Below are 27,063 nucleotides of genomic sequence, written 5' to 3' on the forward strand. Positions count from 1 at the left end.
ATTTCATTCTGTGGCCTTTTCCAAGACATGACAGTAAACCTGTGGATGGTAGTTTCCTTCCGTGAGTGTTGCATTGTATGTATATGTACACTACCAGTCAAAAGTTGACACAGCTACTCATTCAAGGGTTTTTCTTTATTTTTTACTTATTTTCTACATTATAGAATTATAGTGAAGACATCAAAACTATGTAATAACACATATGGAATCATGTAGTAACCCCCAAAAAGTGTTAAACAAATCAAAATATATTTTACATTTTATATATTGTAGCCACCCTTTGCCTTGATGGCAGCTTTGCACGCTCTTGGCATTCTCTCAACCAGCTTCACCTGGAATGCTTTTCCAACAATCTTGAAGGAGTTCCCACATATGCTGAGCACTTGTTGGCTGCTTTTCCTTCACTCTGCGGTCCAACTCATCCCAAACCGTCTCAATTGGGTTGAGGTTGGGTGATTGTGGAGGCCAGGTCATCTGATGCAGCACTTCATCACTCTCCTTCTTGGTCATACAGCCCTTACAGAGCCTGGAGGTGTGTTGGGTCATTGTCCTGTTGAAAAACCAAAAGTGTCCCACTAAGCCCAAACCAGATGGGATGGTGTATTGCTGCAGAATGCTTTTGTAGCCATGCTGGTTAAGTGTGCCCTCAATTCTAAATAAATCACTGACAGTGTTACCAGCAAAGCACCCCCACACCTCTTCCTCCATGCTTCACGATGGGAACCACACATGCAGAGATTATCCGTTGACATACTATGCGTGCCACAAAGACACGGCGGTTGGAACCAAAAACTCAAAAATGTGGACTCATCAGACCAAAGGACAGATTTCCACCTGTCTAATGTCCATTGCTCGTGTTTCTTGGCCCAAGCAAGTCTCTTCTTCTTATTGGTGTCCTTTAGTAGTGGTTTCTTTGCAGCAATTCAACCATGAAGACCTGATTCACACAGTCTCCTCTGAACAGTTGATGTTGAGATGTCTGTTACTTGAACACTGTGAAGCATTTATTTGGGCTGCAATCTGAGGCTGGTAACTGTACTGAACTTGTCCTTTGCAGCAGAGGTAACTCTGGGTCTTCCTTTCCTGTGGCGGTCCTCATGAGAGCCAGTTTCATTAAAGCCCTTGAAAGTTTTTGTGACTGCACTTCTTCAAAGTTCTTGAAATGTTCTGTAATGACTGACCTTCATGTCTTAACCTGTTGGGGATGTGGGCGCTGTTTAGACTATTTATGCTAATTGGGTAATTTTTGAAACGGCTTCCCACAAAATCCTTGATCGTACAATATGCATATTATTATTATTATTGGATAGAAAACAGTCTATAGTTTCTATAGGAGTTGAAATTTTGTCTCTAAGTGGAACAGAGCCCATTCTACAGCAATTTCCCTGACATGGATTCAGATTTCAGAAATGTTGGCCACTGTTCTGAAGTCAGTTAAAAGGGCACTCTTATTGCTATGACTATACGGACACTTCTTACGTCTTCCCCTGGATGCCTTTACGTGATGACGATTCCAATGGGGTCGATTGCGCGTTCACAGGCCCTATAAATCAAAAAACCCTGTAGCTAGCAAGTCTTTTCTTGGTGCGTCACGCGCGTGGAGGACACCGACCCTCTCCTGTTCCAAGCGTTAGTTTAGCCTGTTATATTTCTCCGGTCATCTTTTCACTCGTTATAGGAGTTAAAAACATCATAAGGTAGTTAATTTAAAGCGTTTTATAGCAATTTATATCCGTTTAGTGCGATTTTGGGACATTTATTTTTGCAACGATGTGAATAGTTGGGCACGCTTTTCAGTTCATCCCGAACGTAGTTGGCATTTCCACATGGCAAGAGGACAGCTTTCCACCAAAAGACGATTACTCCCAAGAAAGGATCCTTTGCCCAAGATACTGATGGAAGAACAGCTCAAGGTAGGACATTTTTATTATGATAAATCGTGTTTCTGTCGAAACATTTTAGTGGCTTAGGACGCCATGTTTTTTGACGTAGCTTCGCTTGGCGCAAACTGTATTGAAAAGTAAGGATAAATTAAAAAATGTAATTCCGCAATTGTATTAAGAATTAAATTGTCTATCAATCCCTGTCCACCCTATATTTTTTAGTCACGTTTATGAGTATTTATGTATAAGAGTAGATCACTGTCTAAGTGGCGCAAGGACATTTTCTGACCAGCTTGTCTACATTTCACATTGTCTAACCATGATTTTGGTGGCTAAATATAAACATTTGCGATCAAACTCTATATGGATTGTGTAATATGATGTTACAGGAGTGTCATCGGAAGAATTCTGAGAAGGTTAGTGAAAAAATTAATATCTTTTGGCGATGTTGACTTTTATCGCTCACTTTGGCTAGAATCAATGCTGGGCTGCTATGTGCTATGTGCTATGCTAATATAACGATTTATTGTGTTTTCGCTGTAAGACACTTAGAAAATCTGAAATATTGTCTGTATTCACAGGATCTGTGTCTTTCGATTCGTGTATGCTGTGTATTTTTACGAAATGTTTGATGATTAGTAGTTAGGTAAACACGTTGCTCTAAGTAGTTTTTCTAGTCCATTTGTGACGGTGGGTGCAATTGTAACCTATGCCATCTACCTGAAATATGCACTTTTTTCTAACAAAACCTATCCCATACCATAAATATGTTATCAGACTGTCATCTAATGAGTTTTTTTGTTGGTTAGGGGCTATAAATATCTTAGTTTAGCCGAATTGGTGATGGCTACTGGTGTTGGTGGACAAATAAAAGATGGTGGATTATGCTAATGTGTTTTTAGGTAATAGATGTACATCTTTACATATTGTGTCTTCCCTGTAAAACATTTTAAAAATCGGACATGTTGACTGGATTCACAAGATCTGTGTCTTTCATTAGCTGTATTGGACTTTAATGTGTGAAAGTTAAATATTTTAAAAAAATATTTTTTTTGAATTTCGCGGCACTGGTTTTTCAGTGGGGGGGGGGGGGGGGGGGAGTGTGCCGCTAGCGCCACGCTGATCCTAGACAGGTTAAAGTAATGATGGACTGTGATTTCTCTTTGCTTATTTGAGCTGTTCTTGCCATAATATGGACTTGGTCTTTTACCAAATAGGGATTCTTCTGTATACCACCCCTACCTGGCTCAAACGCATTAAGAAGGAAAGAAATTCCACAACTTTTACCAAGGCACACCTGTTAATTGAAATGCATTCCAGGTGACTACCTCATGAAGCTGGTTGAGAGAATGCCAAGAGTGTGCAAAGCGGTCATCAAGTCATCAACTTGGAAGAATCTCAAATACATTTTCATTTGTTTAACACTTTTTTGGTTACTACATGATTCCATGTGTGTTATTTCATAGTTTTGATGTCTTCACTATTATTCTACAATGTAGAAAATAGTAAAAACATAGAAAAACCCTGGAATGAGTATATATAGAATATATATATTGGTGGTGTGTGGTCACCACCTGCAGAACCATTCCTTTATTGGGGGTGTCTGGCTAATTGCCTATAATTTCCACCTTTTGTCTATTCCATTTGCACAACAGCTTGTGAAATTTATTGTCAATCAGTGTTGCTTCCTAATTGGACAGTTTGATTTCACAGAAGTGTGATTGACTTGGAGTTACATTGTGTTGTTTAAGTGTTCCCTTTATTTTTTTGAGCAGTGTATATATACTCAATATATACTCATTCCAGGGTTTTTCTTTGTTTTTACTATTTTCTACATTGTAGAATAATAGTGAAGAAATCAAAACTATGAAATAACACATATGGAATCATGTAGTAACCAAAAAAAAGTGTTAAACAAATCAAAATATATTTTATATTTGAGATTCTTCACACTCCCCACATTCTATATATATATATATATATATATATATATATATATATATATATATATAAATAACTGAATGTACTGTACCTCCTGCTCCCCCTGGTTCTGTTCCTCCATGCCCTCCACATGGACCTGTATCCCAGCTGCAGCAGCCTCCTCCAGGGTCACGACCCTTACTGTGCCCTCTGGGAGACAGTCGGTCTGCATGGCCTCCTCTCCCTCTATACACGCCGCTACCATCGCCTCAGACGACCCAGACATCGACGAGATCTCCTGGTGGAAGGAAGGGTCGGGGGGGACAGAAAGGGGTCGGGGACAGAAAGGGTTGAATGGTCAAAAGTAAAATGATACCAAAATAAACACCACTAACAGTCTCTTACTGCAGTGACTATCTGAACCAGCTAACCACAAGAGAATAGACACTATAACAGCCTTGTGTGTGTGTGTGGCCCTTACAGGTACGGAGGGTCCAGGTGTGGGTGTGGACTGGGTAACCGTGGTAACTGCTCGACCAGACGCCACCACGGCGCTGGACTCTGTGGTTACCGAGGACGACGAGGGAGCCTCTGTAGTTCCGTTGTCTCCCTGTGTCGAGTCACCAGGCTGGGCTGGAGGGAGGAGGGACGTCACACAATTAAGACCGAAACATCCCCACGCGGAGACCCAAACATCCCCACGCGGAGACCGAAACATCCCCACGCGGACACCCAAACATCCCCACGCGGAGACCCAAACATCCCCACGCGGAGACCCAAACATCCCCACGCGGAGACCCAAACATCCCCACGCGGAGACCCAAACATCCCCACGCGGAGACCCAAACATCCCCACGCGGAGACCCAAACATCCCCACGCGGAGACCCAAACATCCCCACGCGGAGACCCAAACATGAGACCCAAACATCCCCACGCGGAGACCCAAACATGAGACCCAAACATCCCCACGCGGAGACCCAAACATGAGACCCAAACATCCCCACGCGGAGACCCAAACATGAGACCCAAACATGAGACCCAAACATCCCCACGCGGAGACCCAAACATCCCCACGCGGAGACCCAAACATCCCCACGCGGAGACCCAAACATCCCCACGCGGAGACCCAAACATCCCCACGCGGAGACCCAAACATCCCCACGCGGAGACCCAAACATCCCCACGCGGAGACCCAAACATCCCCACGCGGAGACCCAAACATCCCCACGCGGAGACCCAAACATCCCCACGCGGAGACCCAAACATCCCCACGCGGAGACCCAAACATCCCCACGCGGAGACCCAAACATCCCCACGCGGAGACCCAAACATCCCCACGCGGAGACCCAAACATGAGACCCAAACATCCCCACGCGGAGACCGAAACATCCCCACGCGGAGACCCAAACATGAGACCCAAACATCCCCACGCGGAGACCCAAACATCCCCACGCGGAGACCGAAACATCCCCACGCGGAGACCCAAACATGAGACCCAAACATCCCCACGCGGAGACCCAAACATCCCCACGCGGAGACCCAAACATCCCCACGCGGAGACCGAAACATCCCCACGCGGAGACCCAAACATCCCCACGCGGAGACCCAAACATCCCCACGCGGAGACCCAAACATCCCCACGCGGAGACCGAAACATCCCCACGCAGAGACCCAAACATCCCCACGCGGAGACCCAAACATCCCCACGCGGAGACCCAAACATGAGACCCAAACATCCCCACGCGGAGACCGAAACATCCCCACGCGGAGACCCAAACATCCCCACGCGGAGACCGAAACATCCCCACGCGGAGACCCAAACATCCCCACGCGGAGACCCAAACATGAGACCCAAACATCCCCACGCGGAGACCCAAACATGAGACCCAAACATCCCCACGCGGAGACCCAAACATGAGACCCAAACATGAGACCCAAACATCCCCACGCGGAGACCCAAACATCCCCACGCGGAGACCCAAACATCCCCACGCGGAGACCCAAACATCCCCACGCGGAGACCCAAACATCCCCACGCGGAGACCCAAACATCCCCACGCGGAGACCCAAACATCCCCACGCGGAGACCCAAACATGAGACCCAAACATCCCCACGCGGAGACCCAAACATCCCCACGCGGAGACCCAAACATGAGACCCAAACATCCCCACGCGGAGACCCAAACATCCCCACGCGGAGACCGAAACATGAGACCCAAACATCCCCACGCGGACACCCAAACATCCCCACGCGGAGACCCAAACATCCCCACGCGGAGACCCAAACATCCCCACGCGGAGACCCAAACATCCCCACGCGGAGACCCAAACATCCCCACGCGGAGACCCAAACATGAGACCCAAACATGAGACCCAAACATCCCCACGCGGAGACCCAAACATGAGACCCAAACATCCCCACGCGGAGACCCAAACATGAGACCCAAACATCCCCACGCGGAGACCCAAACATCCCCACGCGGACACCCAAACATCCCCACGCGGAGACCCAAACATCCCCACGCGGAGACCCAAACATCCCCACGCGGAGACTGAAACATCCCCACGCGGAGACCCAAACATCCTGTATGTAGGTAGGAGAAAATATTACTAACATTTAAACTCTTAATCTTCTGTTTTAAAACACTAAGGCTGTGTTTATACAGGCAGACCAAATCTGATCTTTGGACCAATCAGATCAACCTTTTCCCCAATAATTGGGCAAAATATCAGAATATGTAGGCCTGTGTAAAAGGAGCCTAAGGGACAATTTCCCCTAGACCTAGAGATTAAGCCTAATCTTTCTGGCGATTCACTTTTGAGTAGATTTTTAGTCGTCTCGGACTTGACTTAATCTGTGTCTGAAAACAAATCCTCTCTAAAAACGCCAATGAGTACAGAACGGGTTAAAGACCGCCATGCTCAGTGGATAGATAGATAGATAGCAGTAGATCCCACCTGTCGTAGCCGTGTTGGTGGTGCCAGTCTCGTGCGTTTCACACGGTGGATTGGAACACACTCTCTGGACCGTGCCAGTCCCCGTCCCCGCCAGGTTGGACGTAGTCTGAGACGGGGTGTTGGTGGTGCCCGTCTCGTGCGTTTCACACGGCGGGTTGGAACACACCCTCTGCACTGTCCCTGTCGTCTGCCCGTTGCCCATACTGGAGTTGGCCTGCGTCGACGTAGTGGTAGTGCCAGTCTCGTGTGTTTCACAAGGTGGATTGGAGCAGACCTGTGTGTCGCTGCTGCCTCCAGCTCCGGCCTCAGTGGGGCTTGGCTGGTGTGTTTCACAAGGTGGACTGGAGCAGACAGGAGAGGTGAGGGAGGATCCTCCTCCTCCACCACCACCGGATGACCTGCTCTGGTTATCTGAGGACGAGGAGCTGAGCGTCATGCCCATCTTGTCAGAGCCCATGTTAGAGCGTGCGGTGGTCGAGGTGTAGGTAGTCCCTGTTCTCAGAGTCTCCGGTCGTAACACCCCGGGCACAGAGCTGCTACCAGAGACAGACGACGGGGAGAGGGCTCCGGAAGAGGGGGGCGGAGAGGACGGGGGATCGGACCCGCTGGTGTTGTCGATTACACAGGAGCCTTGTTGTTGTTGCTGGTTGGATCCCATGTTACAGCTGGCGGTAGTCTGGGTGTTGGTGGTACCTGTATCGTGGGTCTCTGACGGCGGGTTGGTGCACACCTGCTGTACCTGGCCCATGTTGGAGGACGCCGTCGTCTGGGTGTTGGTGGTACCTGTATCGTGGGTCTCTGACGGCGGGTTGGTGCACACCTGCTGTACCTGGCCCATGTTGGAGGACGCCGTCGTCTGGGTGTTGGTGGTACCGGTTTCGTGGGTTTCACACGGCGGGTTTGAACACACCCGCTCCACCCCACCATTACCGGTCATGTTAGCGGAGGCTGTGGTCGCTGTATTGGTAGTGCCAGTCTCGTGGGTCTCGCAGGGGGGGTTTGAGCAGACCAGGGTTACCGTTCCTGGGTCGCCTGCCTCGGGCTGGGTGGACGAGGGATCGGCGGAGGTGGGGGAAGACAGGATGGAGACCGGGAGGTCGTGGACAGGCTGAGCGTCCACACCACTGGGGGTCGTGATTAGGGTCACCTGAGTGGGCTGAGCTCCCGCCTGGAGGACAGAACGAGTACAGGAGGTCAAATCAGGAAGTCAATAGAAACTGTTTTTAAAGATGTGTAAGCATTTATTTTCCAACACACAGAAGAGGTCAATAAAACAAGTTACAATACAAATCGATCTTGCCAATAAAAGAAAATACATATTTGAATAAATAAAAACATATTTAACTTCTCTGGGATAGGGGGCAGCATTTTCACTTTTGGATGAAAAGCGTGCCCATAGTAAACTGCCTCCTAACTCAGTCCCAGATGTTAATATATGCTTATTATTAGTAGTATTGGATAGAAAACACTGACGTTTCTAAAACTGTTTGAATCATGTCTGTGAGTATAACAGAACTTATTTGGCAGGCAAAACCCAGAGGACAAACCATTCAGATTTTTGTTTTGAGGTCACTCTTTTCAATGGGTTTTCATTGGGAATAGAGATTTCTAAGGGACTTCCTGCAGATTTCCTGCAGTTCCTATCGCTTCCACTGGATGTCAACAGTCTTTAGAAATTGGTTGAGGTTTTTCCTTTGAGAAATGAAGAAGTAGCCATGTTCAGAATGAGGCTCCAGTGAAGTGTACTGTTTGTTAGAGGCGCGTGACCAGTTTTCCTCCGGTATTGAACACAGATCATCCAGTCTTCAATTTTATCGATTATTTACGTTAAAAAATACCTAAAGTATGTATTACAAAAGTAGTTTGAAATGTTTGGACAAAGCTTACAGGTAACTTTCGTAGTCATGTTGAGCGAGTTGGAACCGGTGTTTTTCTGGATCAATCAAACAAAGGGACCATTTGTGATGTTTATGGGACATATTGGAGTGCCAACAGAAGAAGCTCGTCAAAGGTAAGGCATGAATTATATCTTTATTTCTGCGTTTTGTGTCGCGCCGGGAGGGTTGAAATATGATGGTCTGTGATTATTAGCTGGGGTGCTATCATCAGATAATAGCATTGTTTGCTTTCGCCGAATAGCATTTTTTTTTTAGATCTGACACGTTGGCTGGATTCACAACAAGTGTAGCTTTAATTTGGTATTTTGAATGTGTGATTTCATGAAAGTTTAATTTTTTAATAGTAATTCATTTTGAATTTGGCGCTCTGCATTTTCACTGGATGTTGGCCAGGTGGGACGCTAGCGTCCAAACATATCTCAGAGAGGTTAAATGACAACTGAATCCTTCCGAGTATGAGGTTTTCTACAGGTTTTTTTAACGATGGCATGTCTGACCAGAAGAGAATCACGGCAAGGCCTGGTTTTCACAGACAGCTGTCTCCCAGGCGTATCACTGTGCCAGCAGGACAAGCATCTGCACCAAACACGAACAACTCTCCCGACGTAAAAAAAAAAAAAAAGAAACGTGACAGATAAGACGCCGACGACACTGCGTTTACAAAAGGCAGCCCAATTCTGATCATTATTTTTTTGGGGGGGGACCGATCAGATCACTTTTTCCCCAAATAATTGGCCTGCCTTTTGTAAACCCAGCCCACGTTGTTCTACATGAACTGTACCTGAGCTGCGGAGACGGTGACCTGTCCAGGCAGAGCGGTCATGGTGCCCAAGGTGGTGATGGGAGTAGCCGTGGCAACGCTTCCACCCGCCAGGCTCGAAGACACCGTACCAGTCACCGTACCAAACGTTGTCACACCTAAGGGGAAGGGACAAGGTTAATTGATTAATTGGTTAAGGTTAATTGATTATGTATATTGGTAGGCTGAAAATCCAGATTGGTTTTGTGCTAACATACCACCAGGCGTGTTAAGGAGTGGAATGTCAACGCTAACAAGACTGGCACTCGGGCTAATCTATTGGGACAGATGCTTCAAAACAGCACAAGCTAAAGCATGATGATTCAACGCGTCACTAAAACTAGACGAATCTTTAGGGAAACACAACTCTAGTCAAAGGATGAAGCGAAGCGCGCACGACTAGCAAAGAGCTATTACTGAACATCCTTACCTGTGGTTCCCTTGACAACGAGGGTGGTGACGTTAGGTTTGACACCGGAAACGGTAACCGGGGAGACGAGACGTACTCCTCCCATGGGGACTGTCCGTAAAATAGTCCCGGGTTGTCCAGGGGCACCCTTCAGTACCACCTGGTAGAAATATAATAACAGAACGTTAGAGAGGGGATAGAGGGGGGGGGGTACCTGTGTGAGTCCCTGCTGACCAGCCCCAGCTCTGGGCATAGTGCTGGTGTTACTGTACCAGGGTTAAAGGTTAGAGAGGGGATAGAGGGGGGGGGGGGTACCTGTGTGAGTCCCTGCTGACCAGCCCCAGCTCTGGGCATAGTGCTGGTGTTACTGTACCAGGGTTAAAGGTTAGAGAGGGGATAGAGAGGGGGGGGTTGGGGTACCTGTGTGAGTCCCTGCTGACCAGCCCCAGCTCTGGGCATAGTGCTGGTGTTACTGTACCAGGGTTAAAGGTTAGAGAGGGGATAGAGAGGGGGGGTTGGGGTACCTGTGTGAGTCCCTGCTGACCAGCCCCAGCTCTGGGCATAGTGCTGGTGTTACTGTACCAGGGTTAAAGGTTAGAGAGGGGATAGAGAGGGGGGGTTGGGGTACCTGTGTGAGTCCCTGCTGACCAGCCCCAGCTCTGGGCATAGTGCTGGTGTTACTGTACCAGGGTTAAAGGTTAGAGAGGGGATAGAGGGGGGGGGGTACCTGTGTGAGTCCCTGCTGACCAGCCCCAGCTCTGGGCATAGTGCTGGTGTTACTGTACCAGGGTTAAAGGTTAGAGAGGGGATAGAGGGGGGGTTGGGGTACCTTTGTGAGTCCCTGCTGACCAGCCCCAGCTCTGGGCATAGTGCTGGTGTTACTGTACCAGGGTTAAAGGTTAGAGAGGGGATAGAGGGGGGGGGTACCTGTGTGAGTCCCTGCTGACCAGGCCCAGCTCTGGGCATAGTGCTGGTGTTACTGTACCAGGGTTAAAGGTTAGAGAGGGGATAGAGGGGGGGGGGTACCTGTGTGAGTCCCTGCTGACCAGGCCCAGCTCTGGGCATAGTGCTGGTGTTACTGTACCAGGGTTAAAGGTTAGAGAGGGGATAGAGGGGGGGGGGGGGGGGGGGTACCTGTGTGAGTCCCTGCTGACCAGCCCCAGCTCTGGGCATAGTGCTGGTGTTACTGTACCAGGGTTAAAGGTTAGAGAGGGGATAGAGGGGGGGGGGGGGGTACCTGTGTGAGTCCTTGCTGACCAGGCCCAGCTCTGGGCATAGTGCTGGTGTTACTGTACCAGGGTTAAAGGTTAGAGAGGGGATAGAGAGGGGGGGTTGGGGTACCTGTGTGAGTCCCTGCTGACCAGCCCCAGCTCTGGGCATAGTGCTGGTGTTACTGTACCAGGGTTAAAGGTTAGAGAGGGGATAGAGGGGGGGGGGGGGTACCTGTGTGAGTCCCTGCTGACCAGGCCCAGCTCTGGGCATAGTGCTGGTGTTACTGTACCAGGGTTAAAGGTTAGAGAGGGGATAGAAGGGGGGGGGGGGGGTACCTGTGTGAGTCCCTGCTGACCAGGCCCAGCTCTGGGCATAGTGCTGGTGTTACTGTACCAGGGTTAAAGGTTAGAGAGGGGATAGAGGGGGGGGGGTACCTGTGTGAGTCCCTGCTGACCAGGCCCAGCTCTGGGCATTGTGCTGGTGTTACTGTACCAGGGTTAAAGGTTAGAGAGGGGATAGAGGGGGGGTTGGGGTACCTGTGTGAGTCCCTGCTGACCAGGCCCAGCTCTGGGCATAGTGCTGGTGTTACTGTACCAGGGTTAAAGGTTAGAGAGGGGATAGAGAGGGGGGGTTGGGGTACCTGTGTGAGTCCCTGCTGACCAGGCCCAGCTCTGGGCATTGTGCTGGTGTTACTGTACCAGGGTTAAAGGTTAGAGAGGGGATAGAGGGGGGGTTGGGGTACCTGTGTGAGTCCCTGCTGACCAGGCCCAGCTCTGGGCATAGTGCTGGTGTTACTGTACCAGGGTTAAAGGTTAGAGAGGGGATAGAGAGGGGGGGTTGGGGTACCTGTGTGAGTCCTTGCTGACCAGGCCCAGCTCTGGGCATAGTGCTGGTGTTACTGTACCAGGGTTAAAGGTTAGAGAGGGGATGGGGGGGTACCTTTGTGAGTCCCTGCTGACCAGGCCCAGGTCTGGGCATTGTGCTGGTGTTACTGTACCAGGGTTAAAGGTTAGAGAGGGGATAGAGGGGGGGGTTGGGGTACCTGTGTGAGTCCTTGCTGACCAGGCCCAGCTCTGGGCATAGCGCTGATGATCTTGCCTGGTGTCCCGGTGCCTGGTGTCATCATCTTAGTGGTGATAATGGTAATGGGTGACTTCATACCACTTCCTGTCACTCCTGACCAAACAACAGATTAAATACCATTTAGTAACAGGAAGTTGTCGTCATACGTAGACACATTTAAAAAATGATCCATGTGGTTACACCAATGGGCCACTTGAAAACGGTGTAACAAAATCCCCAAATGTAGCGCTGACTATGAATCAAACGATCTAGGAAAAACACTCAACATTAGTAAAAACATATTTTTTAACAATATTTGAATAATCACAAATTGCCTTTCAATTGGTTGATGTATAGGAAGCAAGACAGGACTAACCCGCTTGTCCGATGGCAGACATGGGTATGGTCTTGATGATGTGCGTGCCAGGCTTGGTGGCGGTGGGCATGCCGCTGTAAGATAAGATGGTGGGCTTTCCCCCCGCGGTCCCAGCCTGGGACGTAGTGATGATCGTGGTGGGCTTACCGTCCGCTGACGTCACCAGCTTCAGGATGGTGCCCGCCGGGAGGGGACCTTTAGTCTGGTTGAAAAGGAAAGCCGATAGAGGGGATTCAGGGTTAGGGGTCGGGAGGTCAAGATAGAGGTGGAAGCTGACAACAAGAAACATGGTCCTTCGAGACGGATATCTCAGGTTGGTTGACTGATCGCGTACATCAGAATACTAGGCCGATCGCATACATCAGAATACTAGGCCGATCGCGTACATCAGAATACTAGGCCGATCGCGTACATCAGAATACTAGGCCGATCGCGTACATCAGAATACTAGGCCGATCGCGTACATCAGAATACTAGGCCGATCGCGTACATCAGAATACTAGGCCGATCGCGTACTGGACTAGGCCGATCCCGTACTGGACTAGGCCGATCCCGTACTGGACTAAGCCGATCCCGTACTGGACTAGGCCGATCCCGTACTGGACTAGGCCGATCCCGTACTGGACTAGGCCGATCGCGTACTGGACTAGGCCGATCCCGTACTGGACTAGGCCGATCGCGTACTGGACTAGGCCGATCCCGTACTGGACTAGGCCGATCCCGTACTGGACTAAGCCGATCCCGTACTGGACTAGGCCGATCGCGTACTGGACTAGGCCGATCGCGTACTGGACTAGGCCGATCGCGTACTGGACTAGGCCGATCGCGTACTGGACTAGGCCGATCGCGTACTGGACTAGGCCGATCCCGTACTGGACTAGGCCGATCCCGTACTGGACTAGGCCGATCGCGTACTGGACTAGGCTGATACCGTACAGGACTAGGCTGATCTCGTACTGGACTAGGCTGATCGCGTACTGGACTAGGCTGATACCGTACAGGACTAGGCAGGCTGTCAAGAGATTTTCTCACCAGATCTAAAGACATTTCGAACATAGCCACACAGATTAAGACTAGTCGTGGACACAAACCCTAAATCAGGGATGGGCAACTCCAGTCCTCGTGGGCCTGATTGGTGGCACAATTTTGCCCCAGTACCTGCAAATACACTAATCATGGTCTTTGGTTTCAAATGTAATTAGTTTAAAATCAGATGCATTTGTTAGGGATGGGGAAAAAGTGAAACCCCTAATCAGACCCTCGAAATTCTTATTTACAATGACGGCCTAGGAACAGTGGGTTAACTGCCTTGTTCAGGGGCAGAAGGACAGATTTTTTTACATTGTCAGCTCGGGGATTCGATCCAGCAACCTTTCGGTTACTGGTCCAATGCTCTACCCACTAGGCTACCTGCCACCCCAAGACTAAGGGAAATGGGGGATACCCAGTCAGTTGTATAACTGAAATGTGTCTTCCGCATTTAACCCAACCCCCTCTGAATCAGAGAAGTGCGGGGGGGGGGGGGGGGGCTGCAGTATTCGACAGCCACACCTTCGGCGCCCGGGGAACAGTGGGATAACTGCCTTGCTCAGGGGGCAGAACGACAGATTGTTTTTACATTGTCAGCTCGGGGATTTGAACCAGCAACCTTTTGGTTACTGGCCCAACGCGCTGACTACTGACCTGTATAATGTGCTGTAGGCTGGAGCCAGCCTGTCCCGTCATCGCTCCGGTCTGACCAGGTTTGGTCTGGACGACGGACATCACCTTCCCCAGGTTGGACAGGTTGGACAGCTGAGGACAGAGGAGAGACTGGTCAAAAACAACATGTCTTACATGATCAAGACCCATCTATAACCTAATATAATATATTCCACTTAGCAGACGCTTTCACGTGACTTCTATCAAGATAGGCCAATTTAATGTCAGATAATATCTTACATGGGTGGGTATGGTTGTACTTACATGGCTGAGGAAACTATGTATTTTACATTTGTCGCTAATGAAATTAATTAATTAATGGAAATTAGCAGATGTTTTAATTTAAAGCGACTTCCATACTGTGTATGTTTAATATGTGACCCCCCCCCCCCCCATGGGGAAAATGGACTGTTCTACTGTACATGTTTAATATGTGACCCCCCCATGGGGAGAATGGACTGTTCTACTGTACATGTTTAATATGTGACCCCCCATGGGGAGAATGGACTGTTCTACTGTACATGTTTAATATGTGACCCCCCCCCCCCCCCATGGGGAGAATGGACTGTTCTACTGTACATGTTTAATATGTGACCCCCCCATGGGGATAATGGACTGTTCTACTGTACATGTTTAATATGTGACCCCCATGGGGAGAATGGACTGTTCTAATGTACATGTTTAATATGTGACCCCCCCCATGGGGAAAATGGACTGTTCTACTGTACATGTTTAATATGTGACCCCCCCATGGGGATAATGGACTGTTCTACTGTACATGTTGAATATGTAACCCCCCCATGGGGATAATGGACTGTTCTACTGTACATGTTGAATATGTGACCCCCCATGGGGAGAATGGACTGTTCTACTGTACATGTTTAATATGTGACCCCCCCATGGGGAGAATGGACTGTTCTACTGTACATGTTTAATATGTGACCCCCCATGGGGAGAATGGACTGTTCTACTGTACATGTTTAATATGTGACCCCCCCCCATGGGGAGAATGGACTGTTCTACTGTACATGTTGAATATGTGACCCCCCCCCCCCCCCCATGGGGAGAATGGACTGTTCTACTGTACACGGTGAATATGTGACTGTTCTACTGTACATGTGTAAAATGTGGCCCCCCCATGGGGAGAATGGACTGTTCATGTTCATTGTGACCCCCCCATGGGGAAAATGGACTGTTCTACTGTACATGTTTAATATGTGACCCCCCCCCATGGGGAGAATGGACTGTTCTACTGTACATGTTTAATATGTGACCCCCCCCATGGGGAGAATGGACTGTTCTACTGTACATGTTTAATATGTGACCCCCCCCATGGGGATAATGGACTGTTCTACTGTACATGTTTAATATGTGACCCCCCATGGGGAGAATGGACTGTTCTACTGTACATGTTTAATATGTGACCCCCCCCATGGGGAGAATGGACTGTTCTACTGTACATGTTTAATATGTGACCCCCCCCATGGGGAGAATGGACTGTTCTACTGTCCATGTTTAATATGTGACCCCCCCATGGGGAGAATGAACTGTTCTACTGTACATGTTGAATATGTGACCCCCCCCCCCCATGGGGAGAATGGACTGTTCTACTGTACATGGTGAATATGTGACTGTTCTACTGTACATGTTTAATATGTGGCCCCCCATGGGGAGAATGGACTGTTCATGTTCATTATGTGACCCCCCCATGGGGAAAATGGACTGTTCTACTGTACATGTTGAATATGTGACCCCCCATGGGGAGAATGGACTGTTCTACTGTACATGTTTAATATGTGACCCCCCCCATGGGGAGAATGGACTGTTCTACTGTACATGTTTAATATGTGACCCCCCCCATGGGGAGAATGGACTGTTCTACTGTACATGGTGAATATGTGACCCCCCCATGGGGAGAATGGACTGTTCTACTGTACATGGTGAATATGTGACCCCCCCATGGGGAGAATGGACTGTTCTACTGTACATGTTTAATATGTGACTGTTCTACTGTACATGTGTAAAATGTGACCCCCCCATGGGGAGAATGGACTGTTCTACTGTACATGTTTAATATGTGACCCCCCATGGGGAGAATGGACTGTTCTACTGTACATGTTTAATATGTGACCCCCCCATGGGGAGAATGGACTGTTCTACTGTACATGGTGAATATGTGACTGTTGTACTGTACATGTTCAATATGTGACCCCCCCCATGGGGAGAATGGACTGTTCTACTGTACATGTTTAATATGTGACCCCCCATGGGGAAAATGGACCGTTCTACTGTACATGTTCAATATGTGACCCCCCCCATGGGGAGAATGGACTGTTCTACTGTACATGTTTAATATGTGACCCCCCCATGGGGATAATGGACTGTTGTCCTGTACATGTTTAATATGTGACCCCCCCCCCATGGGGAAAATGGACCGTTCTACTGTACATGTTTAATATGTGACCCCCCCCCATGGGGAGAATGGACCGTTCTACTGTACATGTTTAATATGTGACCCCCCCCCATGGGGAAAATGGACCGTTCTACTGTACATGTTTAATATGTGACTGTTGTACTGTACATGTTCAATATGTGACCCCCCCCATGGGGAGAATGGACTGTTCTACTGTACATGTTTAATATGTGACCCCCCCCATGGGGAGAATGGACTGTTCTACTGTACATGTTTAATATGTGACCCCCCCCCCCCCCCCCATGGTGAAAATGGACTGTTCTATTGTACATGTTTAATATGTGACCCCCCCATGGGGAGAATGGACTGTTCTACTGTACATGTTTAATATGTGACCCCCCATGGGGAAAATGGACTGTTGTACTGTACATGTTTAATATGTGACCCCCCCCCCCCCCATGGGGAAAATGGACTGTTCTACTGTACATGTTTAATATGTGACCCCCCCCCCCCCCCCATGGGGAAAATGGACTGTTCTACTGTACATGTTTAATATGTGACCCCCCATGGGGAAAATGGACTGTTCTACTGTACATGTTTAATATGTGACCCCCCCCCCATGGGGAGAATGGACTGTTCTACTATACATGTTTAATATGTGACCCCCCCCCCATGGGGAAAATGGACTGTTCATGTAAAAGACAACAGAAGGCATCCTAACTAACCCAATGCTGCACGTCCTTGCCAGACATCACTTTGTTTTGCCCCTGGTTGGCCGCAGTCAGCTTAGAACGGGGGCACAAAACAGATGCAGTGAGTCCCTGCTAAACCAGGGCTGTGGGACATGTCACAAAACCGGGGTCAATGAGATAGCAAGCTAACTTGCTTAGCTTCAATGTTCAGATTTGTTTAAACATATTGTATAGGAAAGGATGCATGAAATAGGAATTGGGATTCATTCAAACAAAACAATTTTACAACCCATATACCAAGTTAAGCTTTGGCATAAGCAGAAAAACAAACGAGAAAATCTAAAAAGTTATTTCTGAATTATAAAAGTTATTTCATTATTATCATTAATATTGTTATTAAATGGTTTAATTAAATTAATCCAAACTGTAGAACCAAAAATAAATAAAAATCTAGTTATTTCTGAATGTTTATTAAAGTTAGCCTGGATCCTGCTAAGGAAACTAAAACACATCTTACCAGTGTTCCACCTCCCCCCATAGTAAGGGGACTCTTAACCAGGGTGATTGTCTTGGTGACTCCTCCCACTACCGTGGTAACCACCTGGTGTTGCTGGGCAACGGTCACCGTGCCAGACTTGTGCACGGTGATGATTGGGCGAGAAGGCGTTCCGGGTGTGGCAACACCTGACGTGCCCACCTGAGCCGCAGCAGTCTTCAGCATGCGGGTTGCTGGGTTACTAACCTAGGGAGGACAACACCGGGTGAGAGAGAGAGAGACAGGAGAGAGAGAGTACTTAGAAGGCAAGGCCAAGACAGCTCCTACAGCATTTAGAAGGCACGGCCAAGACAGCTCCTACAGCATTTAGAAGGCACGGCCAAGACAGCTCCTACAGCATTTAGAAGGCACGGCCAAGACAGCTCCTACAGCATTTAGAAGGCACGGCCAAGACAGCTCCTACAGCATTTAGAAGGCACGGCCAAGACAGCTCCTACAGCATTTAGAAGGCACGGCCAAGACAGCTCCTACAGCATTTAGAAGGCACGGCCAAGACAGCTCCTACAGCATTTAGAAGGCACGGCCAAGACAGCTCCTACAGCATTTAGAAGGCACGGCCAAGACAGCTCCTACAGCATTTAGAAGGCACGGCCAAGACAGCTCCTACAGCATTTAGAAGGCACGGCCAAGACAGCTCCTACAGCATTTAGAAGGCACGGCCAAGACAGCTCCTACAGCATTTAGAAGGCACGGCCAAGACAGCTCCTACAGCATTTAGAAGGCACGGCCAAGACAGCTCCTACAGCATTTAGAAGGCACGGCCAAGACAGCTCCTACAGCATTTAGAAGGCACGGCCAAGACAGCTCCTACAGCATTTAGAAGGCACGGCCAAGACAGCTCCTACAGCATTTAGAAGGCACGGCCAAGACGGCTCCTACAGCATTTAGAAGGCACGGCCAAGACAGCCCCTACAGCATTTAGAAGGCAAGGCCAAGACGGCTCCTACAGCATTTAGAAGGCACGGACAAGACAGCCCCTACAGCATTTAGAAGGCACGGCCAAGACAGCTCCTACAGCATTTAGAAGGCACGACCAAGACAGCCCCTACAGTATTTAGAAGGCACGGCCAAGACAGCTCCTACAGCATTTAGAAGGCACGGCCGATACATTGCTTCCCTCCATGGTGGTACAGTAGGTAATGTGGATATCGGCGCACAGCCTTGATAAACAGAATCCCTCTAGTGTACCTGAAGAGTTCATAATTAACAGCAGAGGTTTACATGGTGTGTGTGTGTGTGTTACTATTCGTCCAGGGATCTCTTACCATAACAGGCGAGGCTACTTTGACGGTCTGTGAACCGGGGCTCATGGCCACGGTCTTGACCATAGTAGCACCGGCTGGAAGCTGCATGGTGGCCGTGGAGGGCGGGATCTTCTGGGTGGCCGCAGCCGCAGCAGCCAACGCAGCCATGCCACTCATCTGAGGGCTGCTGCCCATTGGCTGAGGGGGGAGGGGGAGGAGGAAGCAGACACGTACAAAATAATGACAATTATTAGCATTTATAAATCACTTGTTGTTTTACAAGAATACATCTCAAAGTGCCTAAAGTTTGGTTATTCATAGAACTAGAGAATATGGAATAGAAGGAACTAAACTTGTTGTGTATGAATCAGACCTGGGATAACTATAGTTTTAACTAGGACTTATGGAAATATATTTTCTTTAGTATGTCCCCCTAACCCTACCACCCCTCCCCTAATTAGAGTAAACTAATGGACACCAACACTTAGGCTTCTACTTCCTGGTCACACACACACTACATAAATAATGTAAAATATACTCTCCGTGAAATTTAAGGAGTATTTCTGTCTGTAATAAAGCCCTTTCGTAGGGAAACACTCATTCTGATCGGCTGGGCCTGACTCCCCAGTGGCTGGGCCTGGCTCTCCAGTGGGTGGGCTTATGCCCTTCAAAGCCCACCCATGGATGCACCCCTGCCCAATCATGTGAAATCCATAGATTAGGGCCCAATGAATTTATTTCCAACTGACATTTCCTTATATGAACTTTAACTCAGTAAAAAAATTGAAATGGTTGCATGTTGCGTTTATATTTTTGTTCGGTATACTTCCGAAGACCATCCAGTTTTGATATCTAGCTGCCATATATTTTTTCCGCTGTGCTGTTTCACAAAAGTTCTGAATCTTTCTATTCATATACACTGCTCAAAAAAATAAAGGGAACACTAAAGTGGACCGTTTGATTTCACAGAAGTGTGATTGACTTGGAGTTCCATTGTGTTGTTTAAGTGTTCCCTTTATTATTTGAGCAGTGTAGTTTCTACAGATTGTAGATCAACACCATTGCTAAGATAAGTCATAGTCAAATCGATCAATAATATCATTATCAAAATCACCCAGCGGTGTTATTTACAGAGTAAATAATTATTTTTTTTCGGCCATTACTAAAGCTGCGACCAAAAACAAGCTACATAAGGGCGGTACCAAAACAAGTGATCTAACGATTGTCTCTTTCGCAGCAAAATCTGCAGAGCTGAGATTATATATCTATCCTACCGGTGGCAAGATTATTATTATTATTTTTTTTTAATAATTGAAAAACAAAGTTTTAAATCCGGCATTGTTTTGTGTATCAGTGCATAAACCCTGTGCCATGGAATCGGTAAATCTCCTGCCAATAATAAATAGATATGCTGATAACGGACAGCCTTGTTTTACTCCTTCTGACAATTTAATACTTTCTGAAAAGTATCCATTATTAATCATTTTACACCTGGGGTTGCTATACATACCATTATGCCATTGTATGAGAGATTCTCCAAAATTAAAATAGTCCAGGCATTTCATATATAAATTCCAGTTGTACTTTACCAAAGGCCCTTTCAAAGTCCGCTATGAATACCAGGCCTGGTTTCCCAGATTTAGTGGTCTATCGTTTCCAGTATTTGTCTTATTTTGTCCCCAATGTATTGTCCATATAAAAACACTGATTAGGATGAATAAAATCCGACAATACCTTTATCAATTTTATGCGCTATGCATTTTACTACAATTTTTGGTTGTGTAAGGGGTCTCCAGTTTGTTTTAATGGACTGGATCTTTATATATTTACCACGTGGGTGGTGTTATAGTAATAATAATTAAATAATTAAAGGAGTAATAATTAAATCAGACCTTCTTGCTGAGTGTCTGATGGTCTACCATATATGGTTAAAACATGTTAATAACGTGCCTTTATATATATACATATTATATATATATATATACTATATTTGATATATAGTGCCTTCGGGAAGTATTCAGACCGCTCGACTTTTTACACATTTTGCTAAAATGGATAAAATAATCTCAGCAATCTGCAAAACAAATACCCCATAATGACAAAGCAAACAGGTTTTTAGAATTTTTTGCTAATTTATCAAATAAAAAAAACGGAAATAACTTATTTACATAAGATTCAGACCCTTTGCTACGCGACTCGAAATTGAGCTCAGGTGCATCCTGTTTACATTGATGATCCTTGAGATGTTTCTACAACTTGATTAGAGTTCACCTGTGGTAAATTGAACTGATTGGATATGATTTGGAAAGTCACACACCTATCTATATAGGGTCCCACAGTTGACAGTGCATGTCAGAGCAAAAACCAATCCATGAGGTCGAAGGAATTATCTGTAGAGCTTCGAGACAGGATTGTGTCGAGCCACAGATCTGGGGAAGGGTACCAAAAAAATGGCTACAGCATTGAAGGTCCAACAATACAATGGCCTCCATAATTCTTAAAATGGAAGAAGTTTGGAACCACCAAGACTCTTCCTAGAGCTGGCCGCCTGGCCAAACTCAAATATTGGAGAAGGGCCTTGGTCAGGGAGGTGACCAAGAACCCGATGGTCACTCTGACAGAGCTCCAGAGTTCCTCTGTGAAGATGGAAGAACCTTCCAGAAAGACAACCATCTCCGCAGCACTCCACCAATCAGGCCTTTATGGTACAGTTGCCAGACGGTAGCCGCCACTCAGTTTGCCAAAAGGCACATAAAGAATCTCAGACCATGAGAAACAAGATTCTCTGGTTTGACGAAACGAAGATTGAACTCTTTGGCCTGAATGCCAAGCTTCACGTCTCAAAGAACCTGGCACCATCCCTATGGTGAAGCATGGTGGTGGCAGCATCATGATGTGGGGATGTTTTTCAGCGGCATGTACTGGGAGATTAGTCAGGATCGAGGGAATATGAACGGAGAAACGTACAGAGAGATCCTTGATGAAAACCTGCTCCAGAGCGCTCAGGACCTCAGACTGGTGCGACGGGTCACCTTCCAACAGGACAACGACTCTAAGCACACAGCCAAGACATTGCAGGAGTGGCTTATGGGACAAGTCTCTGAATGTCATTGAGTGGCCCGGCCCGAGGCCGGACTTGAACTCGATCGAACATCTCTGGAGAGACCTGAAAATAGCTGTGCAGCAATGCTCCCCATCAAACCTGACAGCTTGAGAGGATCTGCAGGGGAAAAAATGGGAGAAACTCCCACAAAACAGGTCTGCCACACGTTGAGGCTATAATCATTGGCAAAGGTGCTTGAACAAAGTACTGAATTGATAGTCTGAAAACTTACATAAAATGTGACATACATATATATATATATATATACATATATATATATATATATATATATATATATATATATATATATATACACACACACACACACACATTTAATACATTTGCAAAAAACAGATTTTGCTTGGTAATTATGAGGATTTGTGTGTAAATTAGGGGGGGGGGGGGGGGGCAATTGAATCCATTTTAGAATATGGCTTTAACTAGGGGTGCACAATATATTGTCCGATATTAGCTAAAACTGGCAACATCGGTATCGGCCCGATGTCTAGTTTAACGCTGATGTGCAAAACCAATGTTAAAACTGACGTGCCATACCTATATAACGTAGGTACATGACGTAAATGACGCCACGTAAAATGTTGCGCTATACGTGCAACACAGCATTCCTAACCTAACCCACAATGTCTGCTGTGTGGAACGAGCTGTCGACAAGTCGAGCAGTCTTTTGAAAGAGTAAGAACATTTCAGCGAGACAACTCAAAGGCGAAATACATTAAAGCCAAGATAATGGAATTCGTTGCCCTTGACAATCAACCGTTCTGTCGTGGGTGATGTTGGCTTTCGCCGACTGGTCGAGCACCGGTACACACTACCAAGTGCGCTATTGTTGCCCTACCGGAGTTACACAGTAATAGCGTCACTGCTATTAGCCACGATGCTCGATGCTATGTACGAGGAACGCTACTTCGATGCAGACAAGAAACAGAGTTTACGTGAAATGTTACAGACACAGCTGGACAAGATGGAAACAGACACAGTGACTGTGCGCACCGAGGAAGAGGCCCTACGGACCGACAGAGCTGAAACTTCACTGCTTGACATGTATGATGAAATCCTTTTTTTAATTTAACGAGGCAAGTCAGTTAAAACTTCTTCTGGCTGCAGGGTGAATATTGAAAAAACTGGAAAATATGTGCACATTTTCAAACGGCCTCTTAAGAAATTTTTGATCTTACAATATGCATATATTTACTACTATTGGATAGAAAACAGTCCCTAGTTTCTAAAAACGTTTGAATTATTTCTCTAAGTGGAACAGAACTATTTTTACAGACCATTTCCTATCCGGAATTGAGATTTCCAAATGCGATGTCTCTCTTTAACCTGTTGAGGCTAGGGGGTGCTGTTGTCACTATTTATGGAAATCGTGTAATTTTTTAAACGGCTTCCTACAAAATTCTTGATCGTACAATATGCATATTATTATTATTATTGGATAGAAAACAGTCTATAGTTTCTATAGCCGTTGAAATTTTGTCTCTGAGTGGAACAGAACTCATTCTACAGCAATTTCCCTGACATGGAGTCAGATTTCACACATTTTGGCCCCTGTTCTGGAGTCAGTTTTAAGGCCACTGTTATTGCTATGAGTATACGGACACTGCTTACGTCTTCCCCTGGATGCCTTTACGTGATGACGATTTGAATGGTGTGGATTGCGCAATCACAGCCACTATAAATGAAAAACACGTGTAGGTAGGCACTCCTTTCCTGCTGCGTCGGACGCACGGTGGGCACCGACCCGTTCTTTTTCCAAGCATTAGTGGAGCCAGTAATATTTCTCAGGTCATGTTTCTACTCGTTATAGGAGTTAAAAACATCATAAGGTAGTTAATTTAAACCGTTTTATAGCAATTTATACCCGTTTAGTGCGATTTTGGGACATTTATTTCTGAGACACTGTGAATCTCTGGGCACGCTTCCAGTTCATGCCGAACACAATGGGCATTCTACATGGCAAGAGGACAGCTTTCGACCAAAAGACGATTAGACCCAAGAAAGGATTCTTTGACCAAGATTCTGATGGAAGAACAGCTCAAAGTAGGAACAATTTATTATGATAAATCATGTTTCTGTCGAAAAATGTTAATGGCTTAGGACGCCATCTTGTTTGACGTAGCTTCGCCTGGCGCAAACTGTATTGAAAAGTAAGGATAATTAAAAAAATGTAATTCCGCAATTGTATTAAGAATTAAATTGTCTATCAATCGCTGTCCACCCTATATTTTTTAGTCACGTTTATGAGTATTTATGTATACGACTAGATCACTGTCTAATATGGCGCAGGATATTTTCTGACCAGCTGGGCTACTTTTCTCATTGTCTAACCATGATTTTGGTGGCTAAATATGCACATTTTCGAACAAACTGTATATGTATGTTGTAATGTGATGTTACAGGAGTGTCATCTGAAGAATTCTGAGAAGGTTAGTGAAAAAATTAATATATTTTGGCGATGTTTACGTTATCGCTCTCTTTGGCTAGAATCAATGCTGGTGTAATGTTTGCACATGTGCTATGCTAATATAACGATTTATTGTGTTTTCGCTGTAAGACACTTAGAAAATCTGAAATATTGTCTGTATTCACAGGATCTGTGTCTTTCGATTAGTGTATGCTGTGTATTTTTACGAAATGTTTGATGATTAGTAGTTAGGTAAACACGTTGCTCATTGTATTTATTCTAGTCCATTTGTGACGGTGGGTGCAATTGTAAACTATGACATCTACCTGAAATATGCACATTTTTCTAACAAAACCTATCCTATACCATAAATATGTTATCAGACTGTCATCTGATGAGCTTTTTTCTTGGTTAGTGGCTATCAATATCTTAGTTTAGCCGAATTGGTGATAGCTACTGGTGTTGGTGGACAAAGAAAAGATGGTGGATTATGCTAATGTGTTTAGCTAATAGATTTACATCTTTACATATCGTGTCTTCCCTGTAAAACATTTTAAAAATCGGACATGTTGGCTGGATTCACAAGATCTGTGTCTTTCATTAGCTGTATTGGACTTTAATGTGTGAAAGTTAAATATTAAAAAAAAATAATAATAATAATAATTTCGCGGCTCTGCCTTTTCAGTGGGGCTGGGGGGGGTCCTAGACCCCCCCCCCCAGTCCTAGACAGGTTAAGAGCGTGTCTATAAAAGGTCATGTCACTTAGGACCGTAGAAATAAGGTCATACGCCTTCATCTGGGTGTAATGCGGAAGTGAGAGAAGAAAGCAGTTGAATATCTCTTCCAGGGGCTGAACACAACATCTTGTAGTGAGACCTGCGCACTTTATTTTTTTTTCTGGGCGCGAGGTAGAACCTGGACTCGGCTCCTGGAATACGCTCGTTAAAGGTGAATATGACCTCTGGCTACGATATTATTTGATACATGTCACAAAATCATCCTAAAGTATGTTTTTTCAATATACTTTAATTATATTATTGAAATTTATTCTGGACTTTAGACGTGATGCTTTGGGGAAAAAATTTGAAGAAAGAGAGATTAGCGCCGCACGGCCATTGTGCTTGCTAACCCAAGAGGGAAATAGTTCGTTCTGGAACCCAACTAAAGACTGTACTGGACAATGGACCCCTTTACAACATTCTGATGGAATATCAACAAAGATAAGGACCCAATTTGGGATGCTTTTTCATATATCTGTCGAACTGTGCTATGCTAGCGTTTGACTAGAATCAATGCTGCCGTATGCTAGCTAATGTTGTAAGCTAATATAACGATATATTGTGTTTTCGCTGTAAAACACTTCAAAAATCGGAAATATTGGCTCTATTCACACGATCTTTGTCTTTCATTAGCTATCCACCATATATTCTTCTGAAATGTTTTATGAGGTGTAATTAGTAGTTGACGTTGGTGTCTGTATTTTCTCTGGCTACTCCCGTGCGATTTCAGACTGTAGCTATGATGGGAGCAGTAATGTAAAACTGATTTATAGCTAAAATATGCACATTTTATGAACAAAACATAGATTTATTGTGTAACATGTTATAGGACTGTCATCTGAGGTAGTTTTTTCTAGGTTGTTTAGGTTGGTTCTAGGTTAGTTAGGTTGGCTTGTGCATCCTACTTGAATCATACTTGTGCTGCTCCTACTTGTCTGTTCACTTTATTTGGTGGTGAGCTAACATAAATATATGTGGTGTTTTCTCTGTAAAACATTTTAAAAAATCGGACATGTTGGCTGGATTGACAAGATGTTTATCTTTCAAATGCTGTATTGGACTTGTTAATGTGTGAAAGTTAAATATTTAAAAAAAATAGATTTTGAATTTCGCGCCCTGCAATAGAGCTGGATGTTGTCATAAGTGTACCGACGTCGGGACAGCCCGCCTAACAGGTTAAGGACAAAATCTTATTTACAATGACGGCTTAACCCCCGGCCAAACCCGGACGACGCTGAGACGCAGTGCCTTACACACACAGAGGTCTGTTAACTATTTAACTGTACTAGAATGCTTAAAATGGCCGCGCCAAAAAATGTAATAGGCATCGTTTGGGGGGGGCGAGGAAAATATTGGATATCGGTATCGGCCCAAGATGTCATATCGGTGCATCACTAGCTGTAACGTAAGAAAACGCGGAAAAAGTCAAGGGTTCTGAAAACTTTCTGAATGGACTGCACCTCAACTTGCCATCAACAAAAAAAAAAGGTTTCGTATACTTCCACTGGTATGCAATCCAGCCCTGGAGTTTACCCATCCTTAAAGGCTTTAATTGCATCAAGAAGTTCCTCCTCTGTAATTAGGCCTTCGCATGAGTCTCTGTATAGCTGTTAATTTTATACTATTATTAGA

The 27,063-nt window shown here is 46.1% G+C and overlaps 1 protein-coding gene across 3 annotated transcripts in view; it reads right to left on the reverse strand.

Annotated features, from left to right (window-relative positions):
* The window catches only part of hcfc1b (host cell factor C1b), a 71,123-nt gene that overhangs the window by 20,754 nt on the left and 23,306 nt on the right, over nucleotides 1-27,063 (reverse strand). For 2 of the 3 annotated variants that reach the window (XM_055891055.1, XM_055891057.1), the window contains 11 exons: nucleotides 19,146-19,322; nucleotides 17,842-18,066; nucleotides 17,358-17,417; nucleotides 14,202-14,312; nucleotides 12,519-12,720; nucleotides 12,123-12,256; nucleotides 9,890-10,028; nucleotides 9,442-9,578; nucleotides 6,763-7,930; nucleotides 4,285-4,436; nucleotides 3,916-4,101 (listed from right to left, as the gene is read on the reverse strand). In XM_055891055.1, the coding sequence (XP_055747030.1) occupies nucleotides 3,916-4,101; nucleotides 4,285-4,436; nucleotides 6,763-7,930; nucleotides 9,442-9,578; nucleotides 9,890-10,028; nucleotides 12,123-12,256; nucleotides 12,519-12,720; nucleotides 14,202-14,312; nucleotides 17,358-17,417; nucleotides 17,842-18,066; nucleotides 19,146-19,322 (2,691 nt within the window). The remainder of the gene's footprint in view (nucleotides 1-3,915; nucleotides 4,102-4,284; nucleotides 4,437-6,762; nucleotides 7,931-9,441; nucleotides 9,579-9,889; nucleotides 10,029-12,122; nucleotides 12,257-12,518; nucleotides 12,721-14,201; nucleotides 14,313-17,357; nucleotides 17,418-17,841; nucleotides 18,067-19,145; nucleotides 19,323-27,063) is intronic. The other variant, XM_055891056.1, reaches the window with a different exon arrangement.

The sequence above is a fragment of the Salvelinus fontinalis genome, chromosome 31, assembly GCF_029448725.1.
Source record: "Salvelinus fontinalis isolate EN_2023a chromosome 31, ASM2944872v1, whole genome shotgun sequence".
NCBI classification, from domain to species: domain Eukaryota; kingdom Metazoa; phylum Chordata; class Actinopteri; order Salmoniformes; family Salmonidae; genus Salvelinus; species Salvelinus fontinalis.